Raw genomic sequence first — 25302 nt, forward strand, 5'->3', positions numbered from 1 at the left:
AGTGCAAATTTAGAAGAATCTGGAGGTCCTGCAAATATGGTGTTCGTATTTTCCTCTTTCCCTTTTGGTTTCGATGGAAAGCAGTTCGCTGTATATGATATTTAGGGACTTTATAAGATTTGATCGTCAGTAAAGGCATATAAAGAAGTAGGTATCTATATAAAATTAAATTAATAAACACCGATATTCTGTGGGTCAATATCGTAATTCTCATTCTCGGAGACAATTTCCTTGACCTATAAAACTATGCTGTTCAGCTGTTTGCCTTCCGGATGATGAACAGACTTTCCGTTAGGCTTCAAATAATATATTCCTATCTCATGACATCAGAAAAATTCTATCCAGCGTGGCGTAGCTTGTTTCTTTTGGTTTTTAAGGGATTTTTAACGATGTACTTTAAGTTCGTTGCCGTTGTTATTCTTCGACTCCACGGACAGCAATAAAATTACTAAGCCGAATATGAATTTAGAAGTCTTCAGACTTCCTACTGCAATTAAAATGATACCACGTCTGCTATTGCATGGAGAGACGAGAAGTTCAAGAAATACGGCGAACACGTAGCTAACTATTATGATAATGAACACTGGCACCTGTGCAAACATTCTAACTCAATCTGGCTACTTCCCATGATAAAGATATGTTTGTCGCCACCTGCCAGTCGCCACCTGCCAATCCCCAGCAGGAAGAGTAATCTATTTGGTTTTATGATTCCTTTCGAATGTCTTAGGAGCTTAATGATATATCCGCGATTCCGCGATTAAGAATAGAGTTCCCCTAGCCTACTCCGAGTGCAAGGTTCCATAGATAATATTTTAAGTTCTGTTTGTATCCACTGGTTATAGCGTTTTAACCATGGTCGTCACCTAGCTTAAAGACATTAGAATGGCCATACGCACGAATTTAGGTTTATAGGCCGATGCAAGCTCTCAGACCAACCTTATCGTCCCGTGTTGCCTACAGTTCATATTAGTGTTTTACTAAAACCTTCCACTCTTTCATTCTTGTCGCCCCCCAACCACCCCGCGCCTCGCAAGACCAGATACGGTTCTAAGGTAGCAATAAAGCTCAAGGCTGTCGATATGAGAGTAGAATGTCTCGCGTAATAGAGTATTAATAGAGCACAAGTTATTCCTCCTAGCTGGAAAAATGCCTCCGAAACGACGTAGCACAAAGCAGGCAGATGCTCACCTGGGGCCGTTTCTTTTATAAAGCCATCACATACAGCCTTCTTGCGGGAATTGGTATGAGATTGCTGACCCCGCTTCCATCCACTGCACTTCAAAATGGAGAGATATCAACATCGTACTGTTGAAAATGAATCAGAAGGAAACACCAATAAAATTTAGAAATTGTTATGCCCTGCTTCTGGGTAACTGATGGCCATCCGATAAGGTAATCGGAAAGCGAGCGAGCCACCTCTGTGTTGCATATAAGATCGCTAATTATTTAGAGATTATAACTCAACAACCAGAAGCCTAGAAGGCCTGTTATTTCGAATACAAAATTGATATTATAAAAAAACATAAGCTTTTTTTTATTTTTTTTTGTTATTTTTGAGGTTAAAAAATTTTATATGTCATACTTGTGGCTCACTCGTTTACCGGTATCCAAGTTACAGAACACTTTAGCTCCACTAGATAGCTATCAATGACGACATACGGCTTGTCCTCCTCTAGTCCCACCCTTTCCCAAGACAACGTTCAGATGTGCTCATGCTTCTTATTAATATCCACTTCTTTTATCGTATGACTTCTTTTTCACTTGTAGCTGAAGGGATATATCTCTTGTGATAAAGGACCATGACTTTAAAAATTGTGCTGGAAAGCATTGCAGCAATAACAGAAACAACTAAAACGACAGTGTTGCAGGTGATTCTGCTGTCGGCCATTGTCTGGTTTATTGCAAATTCCATCAGAACTTGGTATCGGCTGCGGTATTTCAAAGGTCCATGGTTAGCCTCATTCTCATCCGTCTGGATGGCTTATGCCCAGCTATCCGGCCGAATGTATGAGAAATATCCCGAGGTGTCGCGGAAGTACGGTATGTAACTGATTCTTACTGTTTGCTTCCGAGGATGAAAGAACATAGCAGGTTGACTGTTTAGGCCCATACGCTCGCATCGGACCTAATACCTTACTGACAAATAACTTACAACTTCTTCGGTCTATGTCTGCCGCTCGTTCGCCCTACGGGAGATCGAACTACTACGCCGGTTTACAGATGGATTCTCGAGGAGAGAGTATACTTTCAATGACCAACACTGCCGATCATGATGCTCTGAGAGCAAAAATGGCTACTGCAGTAAGATCCCAGACTCAATACTTAGGTATGAATAGGGCTAATACGTTTTAACTAGTTTGCCGGTACGATTATCCTTATTCCAGGCTTGCGTCCTTCCACACACTTGACCACATAACCATCCAAGCTGTCGATAGTTCACAGCTAATACAGTAGCAGGCAAAGAGAACGATTCTCTCGAGTCTGATATTGACTCGCAGATTATGGAGCTAGTCACTCTTCTCCGCTGCAAGTATCTCAGCACTGATACATATACAAAGCTTGCCGATTTAGGAGATATTATTATATACTTTGCTATGGACGCAGTTTCCAAGATCGCCTATGGGGAATCATTTGGATATCTGAGGAGAGACGAGGATGTCCACAAGTACCTGACAACTTTTAGGCAAGCTGCAAAGTTAATAACTATTGCCACCGATGTTCCGGCGCTCAGGTCCTACCATCGTTTTATGATGAGATACTTTTCACCAACTGTCAAAGATAAGACTGGACTAGGAAGAATGATGGCGTAAGGAATTCCTTTTTTTTTTTTTTTTTTTTAAGACAAGGCTACTAGCTAACTATCCCCCTAATAGAGTCGGCAACAAAATCGTTTCACAGAGATACCATTCTGGCGAAGATAAGAGAGATATGCTAGGGGGTATGAAGAGGCACGGATTGACTAAATTGCAGGCCGAAATTGAAACTATTACAACACTGATGGCCGGTGCAGAGACAACATCTACTGCAGTGCGAACTGGACTATTGTACCTGATAACTTCCCCTGTTATCTTGCAGAATCTTCGCCTTGAGCTGAGACGGAATGGACATCTTGATTCTCCTGACGATCAATGCATTTCCAAAGCTGATGCGGATAAATTGCCATATTTGCAAGCTTGCATAAAGGAAATTCTGCGAATGAACCCACCCTTTGCGGGCATGCTAGAAAAAGCAGTCCCTGACGGTGGCGACTATATCAATGGGCATTATGTACCCGGAGGTACAGGAATTGCACATAGCACTTTTAGTCTACAGAGAGATACAGAGATCTTCGGTCACGATCCGGAAATATTTCGTCCAGAACGCTGGATACAGGCATCTCCAGAACAGCTTAGGACAATGAACGATGCTGTGGACATGGTCTTTGGTTACGGCCGATGGGGCTGTATTGGTAGGCCAATTGCGTACATTGAGCTGAGTAAGATTTTTGTCGAGGTAAGTGATCTTATTGTCAGGGAGACTGAGCGTTGTCTGTCATAGTCGCTCGATGCTAACGACGACCGGGACAGCTATTACGGAGATTTGATTTTACTATTGCTTACCCAAGGAGCCCTTGGAGGATGTACTGCAGAAACCTTTTCTTTATAGACCAGTTCTGGGTCCGCGTCACTGAGATATCATGTTGAACTTTCTAAAAGCGTGATATGTTTTTGTTTACAAGGAATGGGAACATGATCTGTAATCATGAGCTCGCATTGGTGGACGGAGTTGTCTTGGTGATTTAGGATATCGATGGGATCCCATGTTTGCAATATTTCTTTCTTTGAATTTTTTATTCGGACTTCTTGTTTCGTTTCTATATACAACAGCCTGACACTAACATAGTCAATGGTTGCTCTTGACTCGCTTTTTGCAGTTTTCTGAATCATGCCCAATGTCATTACTCTGTGTTATACAGGGTTTCTCTGGGCAAATGTTGTCCGTTGTCGGCTTTAACTTTTAAATGTCCTCGTTAAAGGTTCATCGGCGCTTTTGAATAACGCAGTTTAAACAAAGTGTGATGATCCTGTACACCTTGGTAAAATGGATAGATTCTATCTGAGGTGGCGATCTAACGAAACATCAAACGTAGAGAAGGAAGGAAGGAAGAAAGAATTCTATCGTACAGGAAATGTGGGAAATCTCTACATTGTGGGATCAACAGTGAATAAAGCAGACTTGGTGTCTCAGGCAGGGTTCGACCTAGGTCCTGACACAAAGTTCTCTAACAGAATGTATATTAAAAAAAGTAATGCTAAAAGCTATTTTTTCATTATCCTGCTTCTTATAATATAGGTGTAGATGCTAAAGCATTTTTACCAGCCACTGTTGCCTTATATATGTGACGACCTGGTCTTGGACACCGCGCTCAGGTTAACGCGGTGACGTGATGTTTATATGGTTTGCACGTAGGCCGTATTGGGATAAGGAAGGGCTGAGGGCACAGGGCTAGGGCTGGGAAGCTTCCCACCATATCCTCGCTCGTCATGACAACGCCCTTCTACTTCTTCCTTTCCTCCCCATCTTTAGTATTCTTGATATAGGACTCAATATGATTTTATCTATCTGATTTGCCTGCCGTCACACTGGGGTCCGTTTGACTTCTCGGGCCTATGGTCCCAGTTGTCCCTGTTGCCCCTATTGCCCCTATTGCCCCAACGGGCCCTTTTGGCACTTTTGGCACCATTGGCCATCGACTCATATTACGTGACCTCCTACATTTGTTTACCGTTCATTTTCCTCTTTCTTCCCTTCAACGATTTCTCCTTGTACATAGCCTATCTTACAGGTTCTACGAGTTCAGCCGCTGACAGTATGTTTCTTTAGTCTTCGGAAGTTGGACGTATTTCTGTGTTGGCAGAAATGCAATGTCTGTAATGTTACTTTTCATATATTTTTATATGAAGAGGCACTTTAAGCAATAAAATCAAGACAGATAATTATACATGTTGAAGATAGGATATATAGGTGTATAGCTAGCGCCTTGGCAAGCATGCGGGGTTTTTAACACCTGAGACTTCCCCCTTTTCCGGTAACTATGCAGGCAAGATACTGCTCAATCTACGTCTTGTCTCCTTTCAAACGTTATTTTTCCCTGAATCCATAACAATACATTATAATTGGCTAAATGGCCCAAAAATAATCCCGAAAAGTGCAAAATGATGCTATACAAAGCATTAGAATAATGGTCGATCTGCTAAACCCTGGCGTTTAGAGAGATACCCCCCTAACTCTAGTGTTTTCCCGTAAATCCTTTCCTCTACGGCTCTCTTTATATGGGTTTCCTCCTTACAACCGAATGATCTCTTGAACTTGACGGACGAGACGCCAATTCCAATGTTGTATAGGCTCCTGAGGCAGTTCATCCCAGGTTTTTTTCCGTGCAGATTCTGCAGTTTTCTTATCCCGCGGACCTCCTCTTGAAGATGTATGTTTCTTTAGCCATAGCCGCGCCCACTCAACTGCATTGAGACCTGGAGAGTTGCCTGGCCCATTTGGGACCTTTTCAGCACCATGACGACTAAGTAAAGTCTTTAGGGAGTGATGACGGTGAGCATGAGATCCACCCTCTAGAACAATAATATTAAGACGTTCGATCAGGCATTCTTTTGTAAGGGTATAAGCTTGGGCTCGAGGACTTCCTAAAAGAAAAAAAAGTAAGATATTATGCCATTTCTCTTAGTACAAGAAACACTTATCTTGTAGTATCGATACCAGTCGATTCCTCCTTTATCTCTCGCTCCAGCTTTCCATTCTTTCTTGTCCAATTCCATTTAGGCTCTTTACCGGGTGTTTTACGAAGTCATTCTTTCAAGTGACATATTCAGCTCCCATTCATTTCTTTAAAGGTTCGAGCTCATTCATAGCTGCAAAATCTTTAGAATCCTTTTTTGCTTCCCTGTCTCCGTTTACTAGATATGTAAAGGACCTGTCTCATCGTATGTAAAATATCCCTATACCGTAAAGCCAGACTTTCCCCTCCAGCGACGGCGAATACAAGAGATTTCATGGCTTTCATCTCTTGTATGCCGGATGCGTAGACCTCCACGGCGTTGACAAAGAGATACAGAGATTTCATCAGTAAAAGTAACGTTTTTAAAGTCCTCCAGCATCCAATCTTGAAGGGCAAGACAGAATTTTAAACGTCTTTTTTGCTCGTCAGTAAAGCCAGGTTTAATAGTAGGTTTAACTTTGTGCGATGGTAAGTGTGAATACCAACTGTAGCATCCCAGGAGGAGCTAGCAATGGAAGGAGTTTAGATATGTTGATATGTTTAATTAAGATTGTCTATTTGCATGGATTATCAAATCTTCAACATCAACGACCTGCCTAAAGGTGAAAGAGATATTTCGAACGGACAGCTTGCGAGGCAATTCAGTGGCGCTGGCGGTAAAGTAAAAGGAAAACTTATCTCACGCTCGAAGGCGGATTCCGTGAACTGTCTGGTAAAATATCTAATCGAATTTATAGTTAATAAAATTCCGTTTCTTATTCTACTGTAATCTCCTTAGTCCGAAAAGGGTAAGACTAGGTTACAGGGTACACTCAATTGCCACGCCACTGCAAAAAGGTCAACTAGACTTGGTAATACCAAGTCTGGCTCCCAATTCACTTATCTACCGTCTCCGCGGTCACACTCAATTAGCTGTGATTACACTACCATTAACACATAGAATGTTCCTTTAGGGGCCGGACTCGCCAAAAACGGCTTCCCTTGGCGCTGTTTTTGGCCGCTCTGGCCCCGGGAGCTAAACCGGAAGAGGAAGCTCCCACACGCTGCTTTAGAGCGCCAAAATTACACTGGCGGCACTGTAACGTCGTTACGGCCCCAGCGAGACCCGCTCGCTGGTGCCCTCGTTCTGAACTATCCCCTTGGCTGGGCTAGTCGTCGTTAGCGTCCTTTTTCTGCCGCAAATGACACGCCCGCTTCATCTAACACCACATACCGTAGAATTGACTGAAATATGAATATTTAAGCTATCTATGAACAATTTACATCCTTCTCACCTAAAGGGGGTCGTGGTGTATGAAAATCAGCCCAACATGACCTTATGTCAGGCCTGCGTAAGGGAATTCTGCAGGTCTTGCAGCAATATACTGTGTGGAATTGCTTTGGAATAGTATGACCTCGAGCCTTTGCTCTTTGAACCCGTACAACACAGAAATGGCACCATTTGCGAGGGTGAATCCTCTCAACCTGATGATCACCTTCATCTAATGGTTGAACTGAGCTGTGTTTTCGCTTTCGTTGAAGTAATTCCTCTGATCCTTGCTTAAATAGCTCCCTGTACAGACCTTTTCGAAATTCAAGATGAGTGATCTCCTTCATACCTTGCTGCCTGCGGGCTATCTTTGCAATGCAATAAGCATTAATAATAGCTATGTCAAGTATCCAAAAGAATATAGGCCACTATGAGCGTAAACATCTTTGATGAGTTTCATAGCTTGCACGTAGTTGATTTGCACGATCCACCCCTCCCATATGATAGTTGTAATCATCAATAATCCGGGGTATTGGAAGTTCCTTGGTAGGCTGATCACCAAATGGCTGACGGGCAAATTTTGCACTGGTTGAGGTCTTAGCAGGGCGTTTGCGCAAGCGAGGAATCCAATCAGTTGGCTTGTGTACAGTATGTACAGTTGATAATGCAGTAACAATATTATTATCTTGCCATGCAATACACAACACAGGATCAGTATCAGAGTCACCCAGGCTTGGCAACGATACTCCGATACGATACCGATCGATATATCGGTATCAGTGATCGATACTCAATAGTATCAGTGATACTTCTTGGCATTGTTTAATATGGTGGCAGTAATCGTTCTGAAGTATACTATTGCCATGGTAATTACCATCTTGATAAATTCCCATAGTAACATAGGCGGTGAGGCTCTGTCGAGTATCAGTGATTCCATCGATACCCGGAGGTATCGTTGCCATGCCTGGAGTCACCTGCAGGAGCTGCATATATACGTATCTGCCAGAAAACGATTCCGACTTGATTGAAACTGAACAAAAGGAATAAATATCGACTCTTCTGTAACTGATGTATGTATTCCACAGCAACGTCGAGTGTGCTGAGCGTGTTGGGATGAAAAGATATAGTATCCAAACTCCGAAGTAGGCTGTCTCGTAATGAACAGGGCAGATTGACTTCCCGAGTGGCACCAGGGAAAATAAAGGAAGCCAACAGATGTTCCCAGAGCTCTCGAAGCTGCTGATATTCTGCAGATGAGGTTTCTCTAGCTGACGAGTTCCTATATATTTCCTGAAACTGCTTGGCGACTCTGATGAATTCTAGATTTTCAAGACCGTAGTTTTGGGAGAGATAGGTAGTAAACTCCGAGAGAATAAGGCCACTCTGCTGTACCTGCTAGCACTTCGTCTAACGTAGGCCATTGTTTTTGACAGATATCCCAGTAAGCCATGTCTGAGCATAAAGAGTAGAGCTACCAAAGGCAGAGAAAAGGTTGTAAATAGATGCTGATGCGTTATTTGGACGGAATTGCCGTTGAGTAACAGTCGTGACGCTCCCAATGTTGCCACTCTCTCCAAACTGGAAACAAACTAAACCTAAAACTACCATAGGCTATACAGGTACCGTACCCAATCACTCACCGCCCGCTATCACTCAACGCCCAATTTTCATCTACACACCGACTTTTTAGATGGACCACAGCAACATCAAAATGGGCTCAATTGAAGAAGCAATTGCAGATATAGAATCCCTGAATCCAGATGAAAAGATTAATTATGCAAAATTTGCCAATAAGCATAGTATTAACCGGTCAACACTGTCGAGACATCACCGCGGTATACAGAGCTCTCAGATATGTCGAAGTTGCTCTACCGTGTTTCTTATCGCCCCTGCAAACCGTTAACCTTTACGCAGGCGATACACTCATAAATCTATTTAAAATAGGGAATATTTTTAAGTGGTCAAACCTAGTTGTTAGGTGTGGGTGCGTCGCCTAATATTATAGTGCGCTACTATATAAGGTGCTCAAGAATATCTGATCCCCATTCATAGTGGTCTTTTAGTCCAGTGGAGTAATGTCAAATAATATGGCAGTGGGTGGATCAGAATCATGTGACTGGATAGGGGTAAACCCCCGCGGAGCAACAACAAAAACAACAGAATAATTAATCAACATAATCAAGAAGAGCCTCAGTTCATTCAAATAAGACCTTTTTACAGTCGTACTGTATTTCCTCTTCGGGAATAGCCGTATATCTGACAAGTAATTAGTTAAGATCCTGAGCTTGGCTATAACACTAGTCGGCTGTAATTAACGTCGCACAACTTGGAGCCAGTTCAACTAGAACTCTACAGTTTAGTTGTATTAATCGAGCAGGGCCTTTAAGACACTTCATAAAAGTTAAAATGAAAAGAACAGTGGCCCCACCCCAAAAAAGGATGTCGAGGAATAATAGCGTATGTCTGAGTAGATCGTGATGGGGCGCTGTAACTTACGGGACGTGGCAAAGAGATGCCAGTGATGCAAAGCCTAATCGAACTGGTGGTACAGTACTAATCCCCTGGAGAAGTCAATGACCGTTTTTGGTGGGGCATATGTTAGTGGATAACAACCCACATGGCGAAAAAAGAAAAGAATAAAGAACTCGTACACCATGAGATACAGAAGATACATAAATTCTCTAATTTGGGACAAAAATAGATGTTACGGAAAAACTATAATCCACCCGACTTGGCGGTGCGGAGTATCTGACGATCGATTCAACGCCTGAATCCTTTAGAAAGTAGAGCACCTAGATAGGAATGCAAGAGACTCAGTTGGTTGAGATACTGTGATTCCTGGTGTTTCCACAGAAGGACATCTACTTCCTAGTTAGGCTAGTTGGCCTGTAGCTGATGGAATAGCTCCCTACGCCCCATTTCCCCTGAGTTCCACAACAATAGATATTAACTAGACAGAAGTCCCACGAACCCAAATGACGCATCTTTAAATTGGCACAAAGTACAAGACAACAATCACCTACAATAGGCGAGCTAATAAGGAGTAGGTTGTGGAATAGGACAGGTGAGATAGGCAGAAACATAGACAACGAGACAGCTAATAAGAGCGGAATGAGATGTACAGACGTACACGAAGAACAATAATAAAAATGTTAAAAAAATAAACTTAAACATGGCTAACAATTAGCTCCAGTATGGCTCATGAAGCATTTTTGCCATAGCAATGTTCTTTCTCTTGTCCTCTTCTTTCTTTCTCTTGAGCTTGTTAAGCCGATAGGCTGACATATTTCCGAGGGGTTTTGGCTCGCGAAGTGCAGTGTCGCTCTTCTCCGAGAAAAAGTGGTTTAGGTACCTAGAGTCATATAGCCCAGGAACTTTGTCTGGAAGTTTGGCAGCCTTCATAAACCACTTGAGGCCACCAACTGTTCCGGGAGTCTTTTCGAGCCTGTGAGGATCGCCCAGCCGAATCGCAGCTTCAACGAACGACATTGCCACCTCTATATAGACAAAGACATTTTCGGCAGATGTACTAGCAGCGCCCCTCCGAAACTCTATTGTACCATTGGGGCTGTTCAACAGATAAAGAAAGTTCCAGCCATACATTTTATCGTGGTTCGGATTCATGAGGAGAACCAGCTCTCTCATGTTGGAAGCTCTTTCTATGACAGCAATACTCTGTTTTCGTGACAAATTGCGATGTCCAAAATTTTCGTTATCCAGCCAATTGCTTCGCGCATACTCGTTAGAAAGTCTTGACTCCGGTAGGAGAGCCTCAAATGCAGGCTCAAAATGTATAATACTCTGGCAAATTTTCTTCAGATCAGCGAGCGCATAACCCCCAACCCGTGAGAGGTGAACGTGTGTGCCGCAGCTACTATTGGTGCTGATGCTGTAGTTCACTATCAGAAACCTCCACATAAAGTCAATATGTTGGCGCCATATTGAGTTTTTGTGAGCACGGAAGATTGGCGAGATGCTCTCTAGTCCCCCTGTGTAATGGGCCATTAGTGATGCGAAACCTTGAACAAATATATATGTGCATACATGGTGCATGGCCTTTGTTTGGCATCTCAATTGTTGAATCCGAATCAAGAGACCATTCTGCAAATCGTGGCCCGTGATATGATTCATCAATTGCGTTGTGCATGCGCGGGTGCTTGTCAGGTTCAAATTGAGCCAAGAAGTCATTGTAAGAAGATGCAACCGACTTGGAAAAACTGCGAATATCGTCACTGGCTCTTGACTTGTCACGAGGCTCTAACAGGAATTCAACTTCCACGCCAATTCCAAAGCTTCCAGTGGGGTATTTAGAGACATCAGTCTGGGCTACCATCCTCCGAGCTGAATTTAACGCATTAGTGGTGGTGGGTTATTAACTCCAAGTCAGAGGACTGACACACCTGTTGATGGCTGGGGAGGCGGAGGGGGCGGAGGAGGATTGCGTGCCATGCTCTCTAAGCTTCAAGGTGCAATTGCGCCAACAAGTTTAGCCTGTCTCTAATTATAAAAACAAGGAGAAGAGATGTAAAAGAGCAGGACAAAATTTGAGAGTTAACGGGTGTGCAGTCAACAATTGCTGATGGAAGGTGGAATAAAATTGAAGTCTCGAAATTAGAGAGTAAAAGGAGAATGTAGTGTCGACTTATATCTTCTGGCAAGGTCCAAATAACAGTCCATATCTAACTGCTGTACAAAGGTCACAAATATCAAAATAAAAAATACTGAGCGCTTAATCCACCCGCCTTGTTTTACATGCGTCACTTTGCATTAGGGTGTTTGAGGGAAGCTGGGTTAATGCGTAAGCCATAACGAACCAACTGGTTCTTCGATACCCATCCTGAAACAACCGAAACGCTGAGATCATGGTCACAAAAATAACTCAGGGAACTGTTGGTTGGTGATCAAAAGCAAGCATCGTCGAAGTGGTGGTTGGCAGATATACATAGACATGATGGGATAGACTGAAGCAATAGAACAATTGGTTAGCCGCCAGCCATTGGTTAGCCTTCCGATCCGTACATCTGATAGGTTGGGTTTTGAGATTACATAATTAGACTTCCATTGATAGGATCACAACTCACTCTTTGCTGCTCAACCGCTTGAACCTCAGTAGCATCCGCCCGCTCAATATCATCTTAGACACTTTGCTGTGGAAGATCTGCCTACATTGTGCTTCAATCTCTGTTTCTGTTAACCATTTTGCCAGAATGTCTACCCCTCCGGGAAGGGACACTAAGAACGATGGCCCCCCTCCACCGCCACCAGCCGAGGATCCACGCTCAAAAATCTCTCCCTTTGTTTTGAAGCTAAGAAGCGCTCCTCCCAACTATTATTATCAAGCACCAAAACCGTCTCCGATAATCGACTTACTTACTGCACCTACTGGCCCATACTTCTTTTATGGGACATTGACTGATCCATCCATGATTGCGGAGATTCTCAACCTAGAAAAGGAGCCTGAGCTCCGCCCGGCGTTTATCTTGGGTTACAAGTGCAGAATGTGGGGCCAATACCCAGCTTTAGTTGACGCCCCGGGCTCGATAGTTGAAGGCGCTGTGTACCTTGTCCGAACAGCAGAGGATGGCGAGAAGCTTGCCGCCTATGAGACAAGAAATTACTGCACCGAGTCTTGTCTTATTAGATACTCAGATAATAAAGGACCATCTCAAGACCTTGGATACACGTTTAAGTTTGCCGGAAATCCGAATGATTTGAGCGAAGGCACCTTCGACTTGAGGACTTGGTTGAAAATGATGGGAAGACAGACCGCCCTGGATAAATTAGATGCTAAAAAACACATAACCTATTAACCTCTTTTTGTGCACTTTTCTTTTCTACCCTTTTGTTGTTTTATCCCTGGGTGCCTTTATGTCTCTTGTTTCTTTTCTTTTGTTTCTTTTCTTTATTTATTGTTGTTTTTGCTAAGCGTGATCTTGTATTTAATTTATTTTCAGCTACTGTGCAATGATGTCGATCATTTTCCCTTGATATTATCTAGAATGGACACAGGAAAGGTAAATATCTTCATCAATGGAGACTCGAGAATAAAAATCTCGAACCCCATCCACAACTAATGCACTAAAGTCCTTGCTTAAACCAGGCTGTTAAGCAGCGACAATATTCACGCTGGAGAGCTAATCGGTCCATAACTAGAGCTAGAAAAAGAGCTACCAGACTCACATAATATCAACTAACTTAACTAACAATGTGAGAGATTCCATCAAGCAGGAAGCTAATTGTCAGATATATGGCTAGTCCCGAAGAGGAAATAGAGTACGATTGGTAAAAAGGTCTTACTTGAATGAATTGAGCTGGTTGGGCTCTTGATTATTTGTCGACCAAAATGGGTCTATATTACTGATTATTCAGCATCTGCTCGGTCCGACTTTGTTCCTTCGTTGACCATTTTTTATTCAGTTCTCCCAGATAGATTCAGATAGTCAGAGACCTTACCTTCAATATAGATGGATCCTTATCCATAGATCAGTGATACTAGCTCATACGCGTATTCAGCTGGCCGACATTATTCGTCTTGGTTATTCTTGATTGATTATTTTGTTGTGTGCTCCGCGGGGGTTTTACCCCGATCTAGTCACATGATTTTGGTGGAAGCATGAAGGAGTCTGGGATTCAAGGGGGTACGGAGACATCCACCCAAACCCGATGTTCCAACAGTGAACCGGAACCACGTGATTATACCCGCAAAGTTGCACCCAGTTTCTTGGGGGGTGGCGTAACACATGAATCGTCTCAACCCTTAATGTGAAATTCTTCAGTCTTGTGACAATCATCCCTTTACTATTTTCCGAAATCACTTACAGATAGCTACTTTGCTGACTTCTATACGGCGTTGTGGATGCATGGATGCCTAAATTGCCCGACTACCGCGCGACTTGAATGCTCTCAACCGAAAGCCCCGCACTTCACAAAGCTGACTGTGTTCCAATGTTGTTGATATGAAGGCTGTTCTACCAAGTCCTGCACTTGTTACACCGCCTACCTTTCGTATTCAGAGGTAATATTCTTTCTCACTCCCGTCCTGCGTAAGGTGCTCAAGTTAGTTAACGATTTCGAGTGACCCTTATAGGATTTGCCGGGCACCCTACCCAACTTCATTTGGCCGAAGCGGTCTCCTCACCATTCCTACAATTATGAAAGAAACGGAGATTGAAGAACCTGGTATTCCGGTGGATGACATTGCCAGCGACGCTACAAAGCTTGAAGAAATGGCAAAACTTGAAGTATGAATATTGGTATTTTCTCAATCGGACCTCTGCTGAGTCAAATCTAGTCAAAAGAAGACGTCGTACTAGATCCACATTGGACGGATGTGAAACAATTAGAGTCATCTCCGAGCGTGCGCGCCGTTCTCTTGCGGAAACAGATATCACCCGGGGGTGTTGCCAGAGTTGAAGGGAATCCGTCGCGATACACATTAACTGACAAAGTGACTGGGACTGTGCTTGTTGCTGCGAGGCCCGGGGAAAACATCATTTTACTAGGCTATCCCTCCGTCCGATGCTTCCGTCGCCGTAACCCATGAGTTGCAAATATACTGTCTTAGTTCGACCGCCAGCATGAGCGATAATTGTACTTTTGCACTCCAGCCGATCTTCGAATCGATTTTGATATCAATAAATGGCAAAGCTCCATACCATGGGATTATAAGTTGCAAGTGCTGCAGGCTGGGGCAACTTGCCTGGTAGTTTCGAAGCAAGCCGAAAATAGTTGCGAGCTGCTGTGGATTGGGACAGGTTGATTCGTAACGCTGAAGAAAGCCGATGAGCTGTGTGATATCAAGGTCGAAAACTGATTGAGGTAGTTGATCTCGGAGAAGGCATACTTGCAGTCCCGGCACATCGTCAGCGGTCAATATTAAGGGGCTTTGCTTTTCCTCGTTGCCATTAATTTGGACACCGACAGTGGTTTTCTCTAGTTCTATTGTACTTTCTACCTCTTGTCATTAGTAATCTTCTACGTTTCTTCCGGGGTACGTACGAGCAATGGTAGTTGCTATATTCAGTCGTGAAATTGGTGAACCCTGGATTTGCGGGGTTAGATTTGAAGGTTGATCATTGTTTCCTTGAGAATTTCTGATAGGCAGAAGATCAGAGATGCGCTTGCGTTTTCTTGGTAAAGGAGCTAAGTAATGTTAGTATGCAGACCGAAAAACGCAAAATGTATGGAAAGTAACGTAAGTACGTGATATTTTGTCCTCCTCGGAGCGGACTAATTTATCAATTTCATATTTATTACAAATGCTTTCCGCTATACTTAGCAAGCATTTAGCTTTGGAGGGTCTGCTCCACCATCTTCGAAGTTTGGGAAGGAGCTCTTCCTGGTTGAGCTTGCTCAGCTCCGTGACGGGCCAAGCCAAAGTACATAGCATGAACACTGCAGATCCAAGCTGCGAATAAACCTTTCGGAGAAGTTTGCGCACTCGTAGGATCCTGTATTGCTGTGCAGTTGACAGTGATTCGAGCGCTTGGTCGTGGAAAAGCTCGCAGCCTAAGCGAACACTCTCTTGTTGATCTTCATCTAATATAGACAGGTCGTTATCAAAACGCGCTTCTACTCTTCCGATTTGTTTGATAAATGTATCTTCCCTTGAAAGAACTTTAGCCATGGCAGAACGGTGGACAGAACGGTGGACAAGCGAACTTGTTGGATACGCAAAAGATAAATGGGAAAAGGTGAGATTGGAAGCGACTAAATACAAATGTACGTGAAGAGGTGAGAATGAATGCGAATAGATGAGAATGTATGCAGCCCAATAATATAGATTTGCCCAGGTCGCGCACGGGTATGATTGGCCCTATTGGCCCTATTCACTCATTTATTTGTGGATCTACAGGTCCCCGCCATCCAATCATGTCTTCTTGTCGCTGGAAGCATAATCCGTTCTCCTGGCGGCTCTCACACAGCATAGGTTGACTACACGGAACTTTGGGTGAGCAAGATGACATTAACCGCACACGGAATGACAGATCAGTTTTGACCATGTGTATATTGTGAACTATTTAGGGATAGCTATGCTGGATAATCCCATTTAGTTTAACAAATTCCAGGTCTTATCGCGCATCTCGCGGCCCAATGGATACGCTCGACACGATCGAGGCCATGACCATGTATCCTGCGGCACATTTAGATGAGATGCCGAGGGGGGAAGCAACGTATTGCCCTGAAGGAAGTGTGATAAACTGTGTGGTCGCTCACTGCACGACCGGTATAAAAGGATGTATGTTTCCCCAAGCCTCACAACATTGGACCACGAGAAGTTCATGTGTCCAACTAGACACTTTGGCCCCATATGCTCTTCGATACATGGCTCGTTTTAACAATTTACTTCACTGGTTAGATTCTCATCTTCACTGGCTAGGTAGGCTTCTGAGAGAACCACGAGGCTCAAACAGAAACCGAGCCTATTCACATACCTTCACTTGGGGGGAGGATATCGACCTCGAGTTTCCACCTCCTGTTTACCAATCTTCTCAACCCCTATAAACTGTCACGTCTCCTAGCTCACATTCCGCGTCCTGGTTAGACAACAACTCATATAATACAATACAACCTTACCCAGGAGTTGTGTAGCTGAGTTGGCTAGAGAGCTATTCACTAGTAAGTAATTGGTTATGTTCCCCCTTATCGAATATTGAAAGATCGCGATAACGGATCAGAAGTTAGCTTGACCTGGTACCGCTCTGCTTGGGGACAATATGTCTGGTTTCCAGAGGCAGTGCGACACCCTTAAACGCATTATACAGAACTCATCGATAAGGCTCATTTGCCCACAATGTCTTCGAGGTTTCCCCCGTTCTGACGCCTTATACCGCCATTTCCGAGAACAGGAGGATGATATCCACAAGGGCCTGGATATGAGAGACACGGACCATAAAACGTTCCTCTCCTGTTATCAAACGGCTATTGGAGCTTCTATTCCTGCTGTGGAGCTGCCCATTGGCGTTAAATGCTTCGAGGTCTTGTTTGTAGTCGAGCACTATAGAGAAGATGTTGAGAAGCATCAGCGCATACCCCCAGGCACGACCAGTCAGAGTGGTTCAACATACAGTAAGCGTGTATTTTAAAATTGAGTTCGATAGCTTGACTGAACTAATTTATGCCCAGGTCCAATGAACACATTAACTGAGTTAGTGTTACCGCATGGGCCTGAATCGCTCTTGGGTACGGAATTTTCGACCTCTGCTCACCATTCGCAAGGCGAAATAGTCGACGCTGAGAGCATCATGGAGTGGGACAACTGGTTACTTAGTAGTGTCGATGATATCGAATGGAATGAAAATTAGGCGGAAAGACGGCATGAGGGCACAAAATTTTGCTGAGAGACATTGCAATCCGTCTAGGTCGTGGTTGGGCGGGGATGAGAGAAGACAAGCATGAAACCAGTCGAAAGCGGTCCAGCGGTCATTAAAGATGGACTTGAACTGTGTCAGCCGAGAAGTTTCAAGTATCCTTGTACATTGTGAGGATGGTAAATGTCGTAATTATCAAATTGCTTCGCTTAGGTTGCAATGGAAGGGGCCTAAGGGGGAACGAAGTATTGTTGTAGTACAGAGGAAAGGTTAATTGCGCGGACACTCAGCTGACGGCAGCGAGAACGTCCCTTCAGGAGATACAGGAGTTGCACCGGTGCCTTCAAGAGGAGCAGCGACTCTGAGAAGAAGAACAGGACATCGAGAAGAAGAACAGGACATCGAGAAGAAGAACAGCGACATCGAGAAGAAGAGCAGAGAATACGTGAGCAAGCCGAGCGATCACAGATAGAAGAACAGCGACTCTGGGAGCAAGCTGAGGAAAAATTGAAGCTCCAGACACAAGAAACAACGCTTCCCGAATTTCTCGACGCCTGCCATGTGCACTTATTTCTCGGTCTCTCCATCCAGAAAGACAAACACTCATCCACAAAAGGCGACCCGGCGAACGTCGACCGTAAACTCTGCCCGGCCAAGATTCGAGAGTGGACCAACTTTCCAAATGAACAAGTTTCAATATTGGGGACCTAATGAACACCGAGTTCGTGACCAAACGCCATTCGTTGAGGGAATATGGAAAAGAGGCCCAAGAGAGGAAGGATGGTAAGCTCGGCTGGATTTGGGGCACCGTCAATGACAGACAGTTTTGAGTCACGGGTCGCTTCAGTCGTCAAGCTGCTACATGCGAATCTGCGACTTCAAGAAACTTTTTGCCTGAATTGAGACATCACCTTCGAAAACCACGTCAATGCTCTACTGGACAAGTCCATATAGTGGCGGATCTGAGTTCTCTGAGCCCAAGTTAAAGGCAACCACGTCGCTCTGGTCGCTTGGCCGCAAAATCGGGCAGTGCTGGCCTCTCGGCTCAGCTGCCAGGAACAAGCGGAAAACTACACAGCCAAGGAATTCCCGGCCTCAAGCCTACCAGTTTTGTGTTTATAATAAGGGCTCAGAGGGAAAGGTCCCGGCGTGTATTATCGAATACAAGGCGCCCCATAAAGTTTCTCTCACCCATATTAAGTCTGGACTACAAGACATGGATCTTGAAGAAGTACTACGCTTACAAAAAGAAGATATCTGTCGGCGCATTGCGGCAGCAGTGATCACCCAAGCATTTTTTACATGATTCATGGAGGTCTGGAGTATGGCTTTGTGTGTACTGGTGAAGCGTTTATATTTCTTCGAGTGCTTCATGATAACCGTTCCACCGTATACTACCTGTCAGTGCCAGCAGAAGATGTTGGACAAAAAAAAGGATGGACAGGAGATCCGAACAGTGATAACAGGCTGCATTTGACTGCGCTAGGCCAGGTATTGGCTTTCACTCTCCACGCTTTGCGAGCGCCGACACGGGACATCGCTTGGATAAACTCGGCAGTACGTAAACTAATGACCTGGGAGATGGTATAAGACGACATTGTGGATGAAATCGGAGAGAAGGACATTCCTGCTTCCAACTTTAAACCTTCCCCGCGAAGTCGGAACGAATACTGCCGTGCATCCCCAGTGAAGACCAGGTCAAAGTCTGCTGTTGTTGCTTCCTGTAATTCCTCGCAAGACCAGGGGTCGTTTAGTCATGATGATGACGCCGGGGATGGCTTTGATCCTAACACGCCTAGTCGACCGCCTCGAGAGCCCCCCCCGCCTTCCTCACCCGTCGGCATCTTCGTCCTTATCGACAGTGGAAAAATCGCAAGGTTCACGCTCCAAAGGTAAGTATCGGCAGTATTGCACACAACAGTGCCTCCTGGGTCTGGTAAAAGGAGGGAAATTAGATTGGAAATATCCGAATGTGTCAGACCATGGGATTGATCGGCACTGTCTGAGCCGGACAACTCTCATTCGACGGCTGGACCGGCAGTTCTCGAACGATACTCTACAGCCTGATTCGCAGCTGGGTTGCGAATCGCTGCATGTACACGGCAGTCCTGGGGCACTCTTTGAAATCACGCTGTGGTCTTACGGATATACCTTTGTAGGAAAATGTGCGCCAGTCGAGTTTGTCGAGCACTCGAAGCACTAGGAGCTCGTGTATTTGTATCTCACACCAATCCAAGGAGTATTCGTGCCAGTTTTACTTGGGCAGCCTGCAACTTCGCTGCCCATTCTTTATAACGGTATTGCCGAGATTGTTCATCTGATGTTCATGGGCTACGCCGGAAGGACCCTTGCGGGCCAGCATAATCTCGATCGCCATCGACTAATTCAACAAGCCGAGATATACTTGCAGGCGATTTACGATCTACGCGTGCTTCAGGGTGATCCAATACCCGGCAACATGGTCGAGGAGAATGGTCGGGTGATGTTTATTGACTTTGAGCGGGCAACGATGCAAACCCGACGAATACCACAGGGTGGCATTTCACCTAATCAGAAACGCAAGTTGGGGGGACCGCTCCTGGGAGAAGAGTCCAAACAAACATATTAACTGTCTTGAACGTGAGAAGTGACGCATGAGACATGGATTATGATGATGTGACCCTATCTCTCGAGCAGCACTTTTAAAATGCTTGACGTCGCCTAACATTCAAAAAGCGCGCTTTTGTTGAGTGCTTATTGCTTCAATCTCAACGCAACGCCAGCCTTCAGTTCAGGTTTACTGGAAGGCTAACAGCCAAATAAGCACCGAAGCCATCCTCGTGGCACTAACTTATTCAGGCAGAGAGACCTGATTCTGCCTGCACCCCACTGGGGGGGAGATGCTTGCAGAACGGCTGCGGCGCTAAGGTTGCGCCTCGGCTCTTGGAAAGCAGTGTTTCCGGTGTATTTCGAAACTCTTACAAGACTCGCCCTCGACCAGTTGCCCATCATTTCCGACATTCTCGAGTGGCTGTGCCACCCAGGCGACGGATGCCGAGCCACTAATATTGGCTCTGTCCTAAAGCTTATGAGGTGAAACTACCATCGTCTACAGTATCGCCGCGCGAGCGCACATCGAGTCAGGAAGACAACAAGATATCTCTGTTGTATAGTCTCCATTAAGTCCCTGTCCTCCCTCACTATGAACTATCTGACTGGTCGGTAGCAAACGTGGATTTCGAATTTGATGGGTCGGTAAAGGGTGGTTCCTAACTAGCGTACTACGCGTCGTACACTATTCCCCTTGCGAAATTAGCTATTATCCAAGATTCTCCCTCCAGCCTGAAGCATATCTTCCAACACCTAGGTTTACTTGAAACCGATAAATTGGCTTATGCTCTTGGACTTTGGTTCGCTGCACACTCTGTATTAAACCAACCTATTGAAGAGACCCTAAGAATGGCTCATGAATCTGAACCGCGAAGACGCCAGTCTGACCACCCACGGTCAAAGAGTCAAGAAAGGTACAGACTCCGCAAGTCATTATTTAAAAAAGCGAATAAATACGGCATTGAGTGTGATGCCGATGTATGCGTGATCCTTCGAGTCTGAAAAAGCAGTCAGATATTCACGTTTACAACCGATTCTTTTGAAAGCTTCCTGCCTGTATTGAAAGAACTGGTGGGTGCTCCTGTTACATACCATTATCTGCCAGGATACTTACAAAAGCAGGACCGGCACTATCCTCCTCCGATCAATCAAGGACCGAGGGATTTTGTTGACAAACGAATGACAGAATCTCGCTGCTGAGAAAAACATCAATTTTGCCATTTCTAGGAATCAGAATGAACAAAGAGAGCGAAGATCACTATCGTGGGGTATATACATGTTACGACTTCTGTTTCTAAAACTATTATATTGCCAATCCAATTATTACAGTAGTCAAACTTCGCACCATCCCAAAAAGGCCTGTCATACCATCTCTCGGCACGACCAAAGATCAGCCGATCGGTTGCTTCTAATACAGTGCCATTCCTAAGGCGAAGGAATCGGTATTACCTGTGCTGTATAGGTGTGACTGCATCTTTCGCAGCCATTTTGGAGTTCCAGATATCCGCCTCTAGGCTATGTGTAAGAGAACATGGATCCTACAGTACAGTATCAGGACTCGGCCCGAATACTCAATAATGGCTTTAGCTTCTGCCACTAGACTTGTAAAACCACAGTAATATGAAAGAAAACGGAATGTCAGGTTGATTTGTCCCTTCACTGTACTTCTGATTTTCCGGCGAAAGTTAGATTTATTAAACTAGTGTCCCTGAGCCTTGAATCCTGAATTAAAGTGCTAAAATTGCGGCAATACCACATATGTACCTGGGAAGCAATTGACGTGTTATATATTTACCTGACAATTCGTCGCTAGTATCTACTGTAAGACCATAACAGTTTGCGCATGCCTGCTAAATTAGATTACTTATGTGTTGTGCTATTGGCAAACGGCTTATTTGCCTCTAGCGAGCACGTCCATTTACATAGCCACTATCTTTATATTTAAGAAACGCGAGAATAGGTAGAGCCGAAGTCTCTTATTGAATACTACCAGTATATCAAAAATCAGCGTAGGGGGCATACAATAACACATTTCATTGAACCATGGAGGTATCAATTGATAGAGGTTTAGAAGCTCCCGTCCATGCTACAAAAGATTCCGTAATCCAAGCCGCCCACCGCTCGGCCCTTAGGTAATGGGAACGTCCGTGCCAGCCGCATAAATTCCGTGGCCGCGGATTTCGCGTCCACTTCTCTGCGGGAGAAACGCCGAAATGTAGCACGCTTTTCGTTCCTTGGCCAAGGATGTTCGTGATCTGAGAGCAGTCCAACCGGGTCAAGTGTTCTCCCAGCAGTATATTATGCGTGATAGATGCAAGGGACTGGAACAGAGCCCTGAGCCTTGGGTAGTTATTTTAAATATAGGTGAGGACATTGATCTTTATACAAGTAGGGTTTACAGTACACTAAACATATGTCCAAGGCTGGCAGTCATTATCAACTAATACATACAGTTTCTAGTATGGTCTTTATCTTGTTTTGAATTTGCTGGAGTAGATCAGAAGGCACCAGCTCTATTAGTTGCCTCTTTTGTTCATATGTCAGTTTTAGCGGGTTCAAGGCCTGAATCTAAATTTCCAAACGTACAGTATACAATATTGAATACAGCACATAATATAAATAAGACTTATTCTGGCCACTTTGGAAGCACTTTTGGATAAAATAATGCAATTAACTTAAAGCATCGGATATCGATGGGATAGCAAAATACAGTATAGTATAGTAAGTGCCTGAAGTTTAGCTGCATTCTGAACCCGCAAGATGGGGTACTGCAGAAGCTCGCCGTCGTGAATTACATGCTTGGCAAGTGCCATCACTTGTGAAGCTACTTTGACCCTCTCCTTGACAGGTTTCACACAATTGATGGTAGCAAGCAGTCGTCACAACTCTCGCATGAGTTGTTGCGCAGCCGTCACAAAATTGGACTCCCTCTGGTTCGTGTGCGATTCTCTGGCGTCGAATGGCTCTTTCAATACTTAAACGGTCCCTCAACAAATGGATGTGATGCTGTAGTCTTTCCACTGAGCTCTGGGTCTGCGTATTCGCCTGCAGCAATTGCTCATACTGATTCCGGAGCGAACTGTTATCTGTTCGCAACATATTCGCTGTCATTCTTTCCTGCGCGCCTGCGTTCAAATCACTGTGGAGTCTGGTAATAATCCATCTTTGCTCATCGCACCTCTGCTGGAGTTGGAAGTTGATTCTTTGTAGATCTTCTTTCTCTCGTTCCTGACGACGTATTTCCCCCGACATCGACTCAAACAGGTGGTTTGCAAGAGCAGGAAGGCGCGGAGCCGAGACTCCTGGATCCACGTATCTCTGTTAGTAAATCTTTCGAAGAACTATCAGACAGGAATGGCTTACCTGCTGGACGGCTAGAAGGTCTGTTAATGTTCCTTGGCATATTGATGCTTTAGATATCCAAAGTCACGCAGTCGAGAAGAGATGAAGACGGAACTAATACAAAGTTTATATACTCCCTTACGCCTCCATGCTACATATATACGGGCCGAAGAAATGGAATATAAATCTTAATTTGAACTGTAGTAGGTCTGTAAGCAATGCTTGCATTCCAGGAACATCGTCGGTTCGAATACCGACCTGAAAAAATGCGGCAAGAAAAATCAAGAAATGTATGTAGCTCCCTACCCCTGGAGAGGCCGATATTTTAATTCCGAGGGCCGCTCATATGTATGAAAACGGCAAAACAAAGACTCTCAAATATATAATTCTACTCGCATCTTAAAAGCAGAAACTTCATCTGATCGTACAAGAGAATTAGTGTATAATTGCTACAGGTCGATTGTGTTAGCTATCGTCTAAGGCTTCTCCGAGTTCTTAGAATGAAGCCGAAGTACAGTATTGCGGCGTACTCATCACAAAGCTGCTCATATTTCTCCTTCTCCTCACGTAGGGCTTCGTAGCGTTCCGTGAGTAGCTTGATCTCCTCTTCTGGTTTTTGAATACTGTATGAAATGGACAGAGTGAGTGTTGTGCTTCAGGTCTTCGTGATGCGCTTCAAGTTCTAAAAACTCCTTGCGCGACTGCAGCAATTTCGCCCTCAGAGTTTTATTTTCATTTATAGTCACCTCCATCACGTAGCCACAGTATTTATGGTCTTCGATTGTTTCCGATTCCTTTCATCCTGTCAATCGACCTCATTCCTAGGAAGAATCCAAGTATAACAACGGTAACTTACAGAGATAATGGTGTCACTCACGTCTACTGGGAAGTTTGATTGGGGTTTTCCTCGGCCACAGGTCAAAATTCTGCCCCCAAAGGGATAATTTTATTTACACTGGACACCGGTCTTTCGTAATATCCTAATTAGGAAATACATAAATCTCGTAGTGTTGAAACTAGGGATGGTAGTAAATATAATAAATAATTCCAAAGAAAATGGATTATTTCCCAGATGATAATACTCCTTCTCAAATACCTTCTCCTGAATCTGACACGCAATTTAATACTGCCTTAGAGGCAGAAAAAGCTGCTAAGTGCCATGCTCTACAATACAGCTATGCAGTTGTGGTTGTACGACGGAATAAGAACCGCAATGGATTGAAGAAGCAGTTCGAACAGCTGTTCATTCTGGATGGGCTCCCCTGAAGGTAGGGACCGCTGTTAGCTGAATCACTTGCCAAGATCTAAAATAGCCTACGACATGTCAGAGAAATATTCCGAGACGTAGACTTTGAAGGCAAGAAAGCCATTTTCAAAATCCCATTTCGTATTCGGTGCATGGTTGACTCTTGCTCCTGCATGGAAATCGCGCCATTCGGCGACCATCCCCGCTGCTTCTCCGCCTTCGCTATGGATTGATAGCTTTTCGCATACAAAACCATTTCCGCACCAAAATAGATGGAATTATTGCCTCCTAGCATTCTCCTCATAGTCTCTGATATGTACCATCTCTTGAACAAAATATCCTAATGAAATATGGGTAATTGCAAGACTCGTTTATTTAGCCCGCAGCTACGATACTGTTGATGCTACGTGCTGAGAATAAAATCGTACAGTACAAGCAAAGCCATATGGAAAATTTACGAGTTAATCTGCACTTACTTCCAACATACCATCGCATCCAGTACGATGGCTGTCAAAAGTTGCGTAATGAGAGGGGATTATGGTCCACATCTATGGATGCGCCCAATTCTATTTATCAACTCATTGCCGCCATTCAGCACCATCTGGACTGGTACAGCCGCCAAACAATTCCACTCATCTCTGTGTTTGAAGATCAGGAAAGGGCGGAAATTTGGGCCCTAACATTGCGCAACGACAACGTGCAAATTGCAGAGATTGATACGAGACTTCTCGGGGATCACACAGCTTTTCCTTGGAAAGAGTATGGCAAGTACTTGGTGCTCAGATCCCTCCAACCC

The 25302-nt window shown here is 44.3% G+C and overlaps 6 protein-coding genes across 6 annotated transcripts; 5 read left to right on the forward strand and 1 right to left on the reverse strand.

The window, feature by feature from the left end:
- Positions 1-1799: 1799 nt before the first annotated feature.
- On the forward strand, positions 1800-3583 carry ATNIH1004_001663 (uncharacterized protein; the record flags this gene model as incomplete). Its single annotated transcript, XM_033566362.1, has 6 exons — positions 1800-2040; positions 2105-2301; positions 2357-2363; positions 2458-2806; positions 2874-3475; positions 3567-3583. 6 exons carry the CDS (start codon positions 1800-1802, stop codon positions 3581-3583), a joined length of 1413 nt encoding a protein of 470 aa, XP_033432119.1.
- A 6619-nt stretch (positions 3584-10202) lies between these two features.
- Positions 10203-11468, reverse strand: ATNIH1004_001664 (uncharacterized protein; the record flags this gene model as incomplete). The annotated part of the gene is made up of 3 exons (XM_033566363.1): positions 10203-11008; positions 11064-11360; positions 11420-11468. The coding sequence occupies 3 exons, from the start codon at positions 11466-11468 to the stop codon at positions 10203-10205; spliced, it is 1152 nt and encodes a 383-aa protein (XP_033432120.1).
- Positions 11469-12226: 758 nt separating this feature from the next.
- ATNIH1004_001665 (gamma-glutamylcyclotransferase family protein) lies at positions 12227-12829 on the forward strand (the record flags this gene model as incomplete). The annotated part of the gene is made up of 1 exon (XM_033566364.1): positions 12227-12829. The coding sequence occupies one exon, from the start codon at positions 12227-12229 to the stop codon at positions 12827-12829; it is 603 nt and encodes a 200-aa protein (XP_033432121.1).
- Positions 12830-14170: 1341 nt separating this feature from the next.
- Positions 14171-14562, forward strand: ATNIH1004_001666 (uncharacterized protein; the record flags this gene model as incomplete). Its single annotated transcript, XM_033566365.1, has 2 exons — positions 14171-14260; positions 14311-14562. 2 exons carry the CDS (start codon positions 14171-14173, stop codon positions 14560-14562), a joined length of 342 nt encoding a protein of 113 aa, XP_033432122.1.
- A 2173-nt stretch (positions 14563-16735) lies between these two features.
- On the forward strand, positions 16736-17323 carry ATNIH1004_001667 (uncharacterized protein; the record flags this gene model as incomplete). Its single annotated transcript, XM_033566366.1, has 2 exons — positions 16736-17087; positions 17145-17323. 2 exons carry the CDS (start codon positions 16736-16738, stop codon positions 17321-17323), a joined length of 531 nt encoding a protein of 176 aa, XP_033432123.1.
- Positions 17324-18257: 934 nt separating this feature from the next.
- Positions 18258-19937, forward strand: ATNIH1004_001668 (uncharacterized protein; the record flags this gene model as incomplete). The annotated part of the gene is made up of 4 exons (XM_033566367.1): positions 18258-18560; positions 18796-18886; positions 19129-19221; positions 19567-19937. The coding sequence occupies 4 exons, from the start codon at positions 18258-18260 to the stop codon at positions 19935-19937; spliced, it is 858 nt and encodes a 285-aa protein (XP_033432124.1).
- Between the last annotated feature and the right edge of the window lie 5365 nt (positions 19938-25302).

This window comes from Aspergillus tanneri, assembly GCF_003426965.1.
Source record: "Aspergillus tanneri strain NIH1004 chromosome Unknown AapTan_2_pilon_pilon_pilon, whole genome shotgun sequence".
NCBI lineage: Eukaryota > Fungi > Ascomycota > Eurotiomycetes > Eurotiales > Aspergillaceae > Aspergillus > Aspergillus tanneri.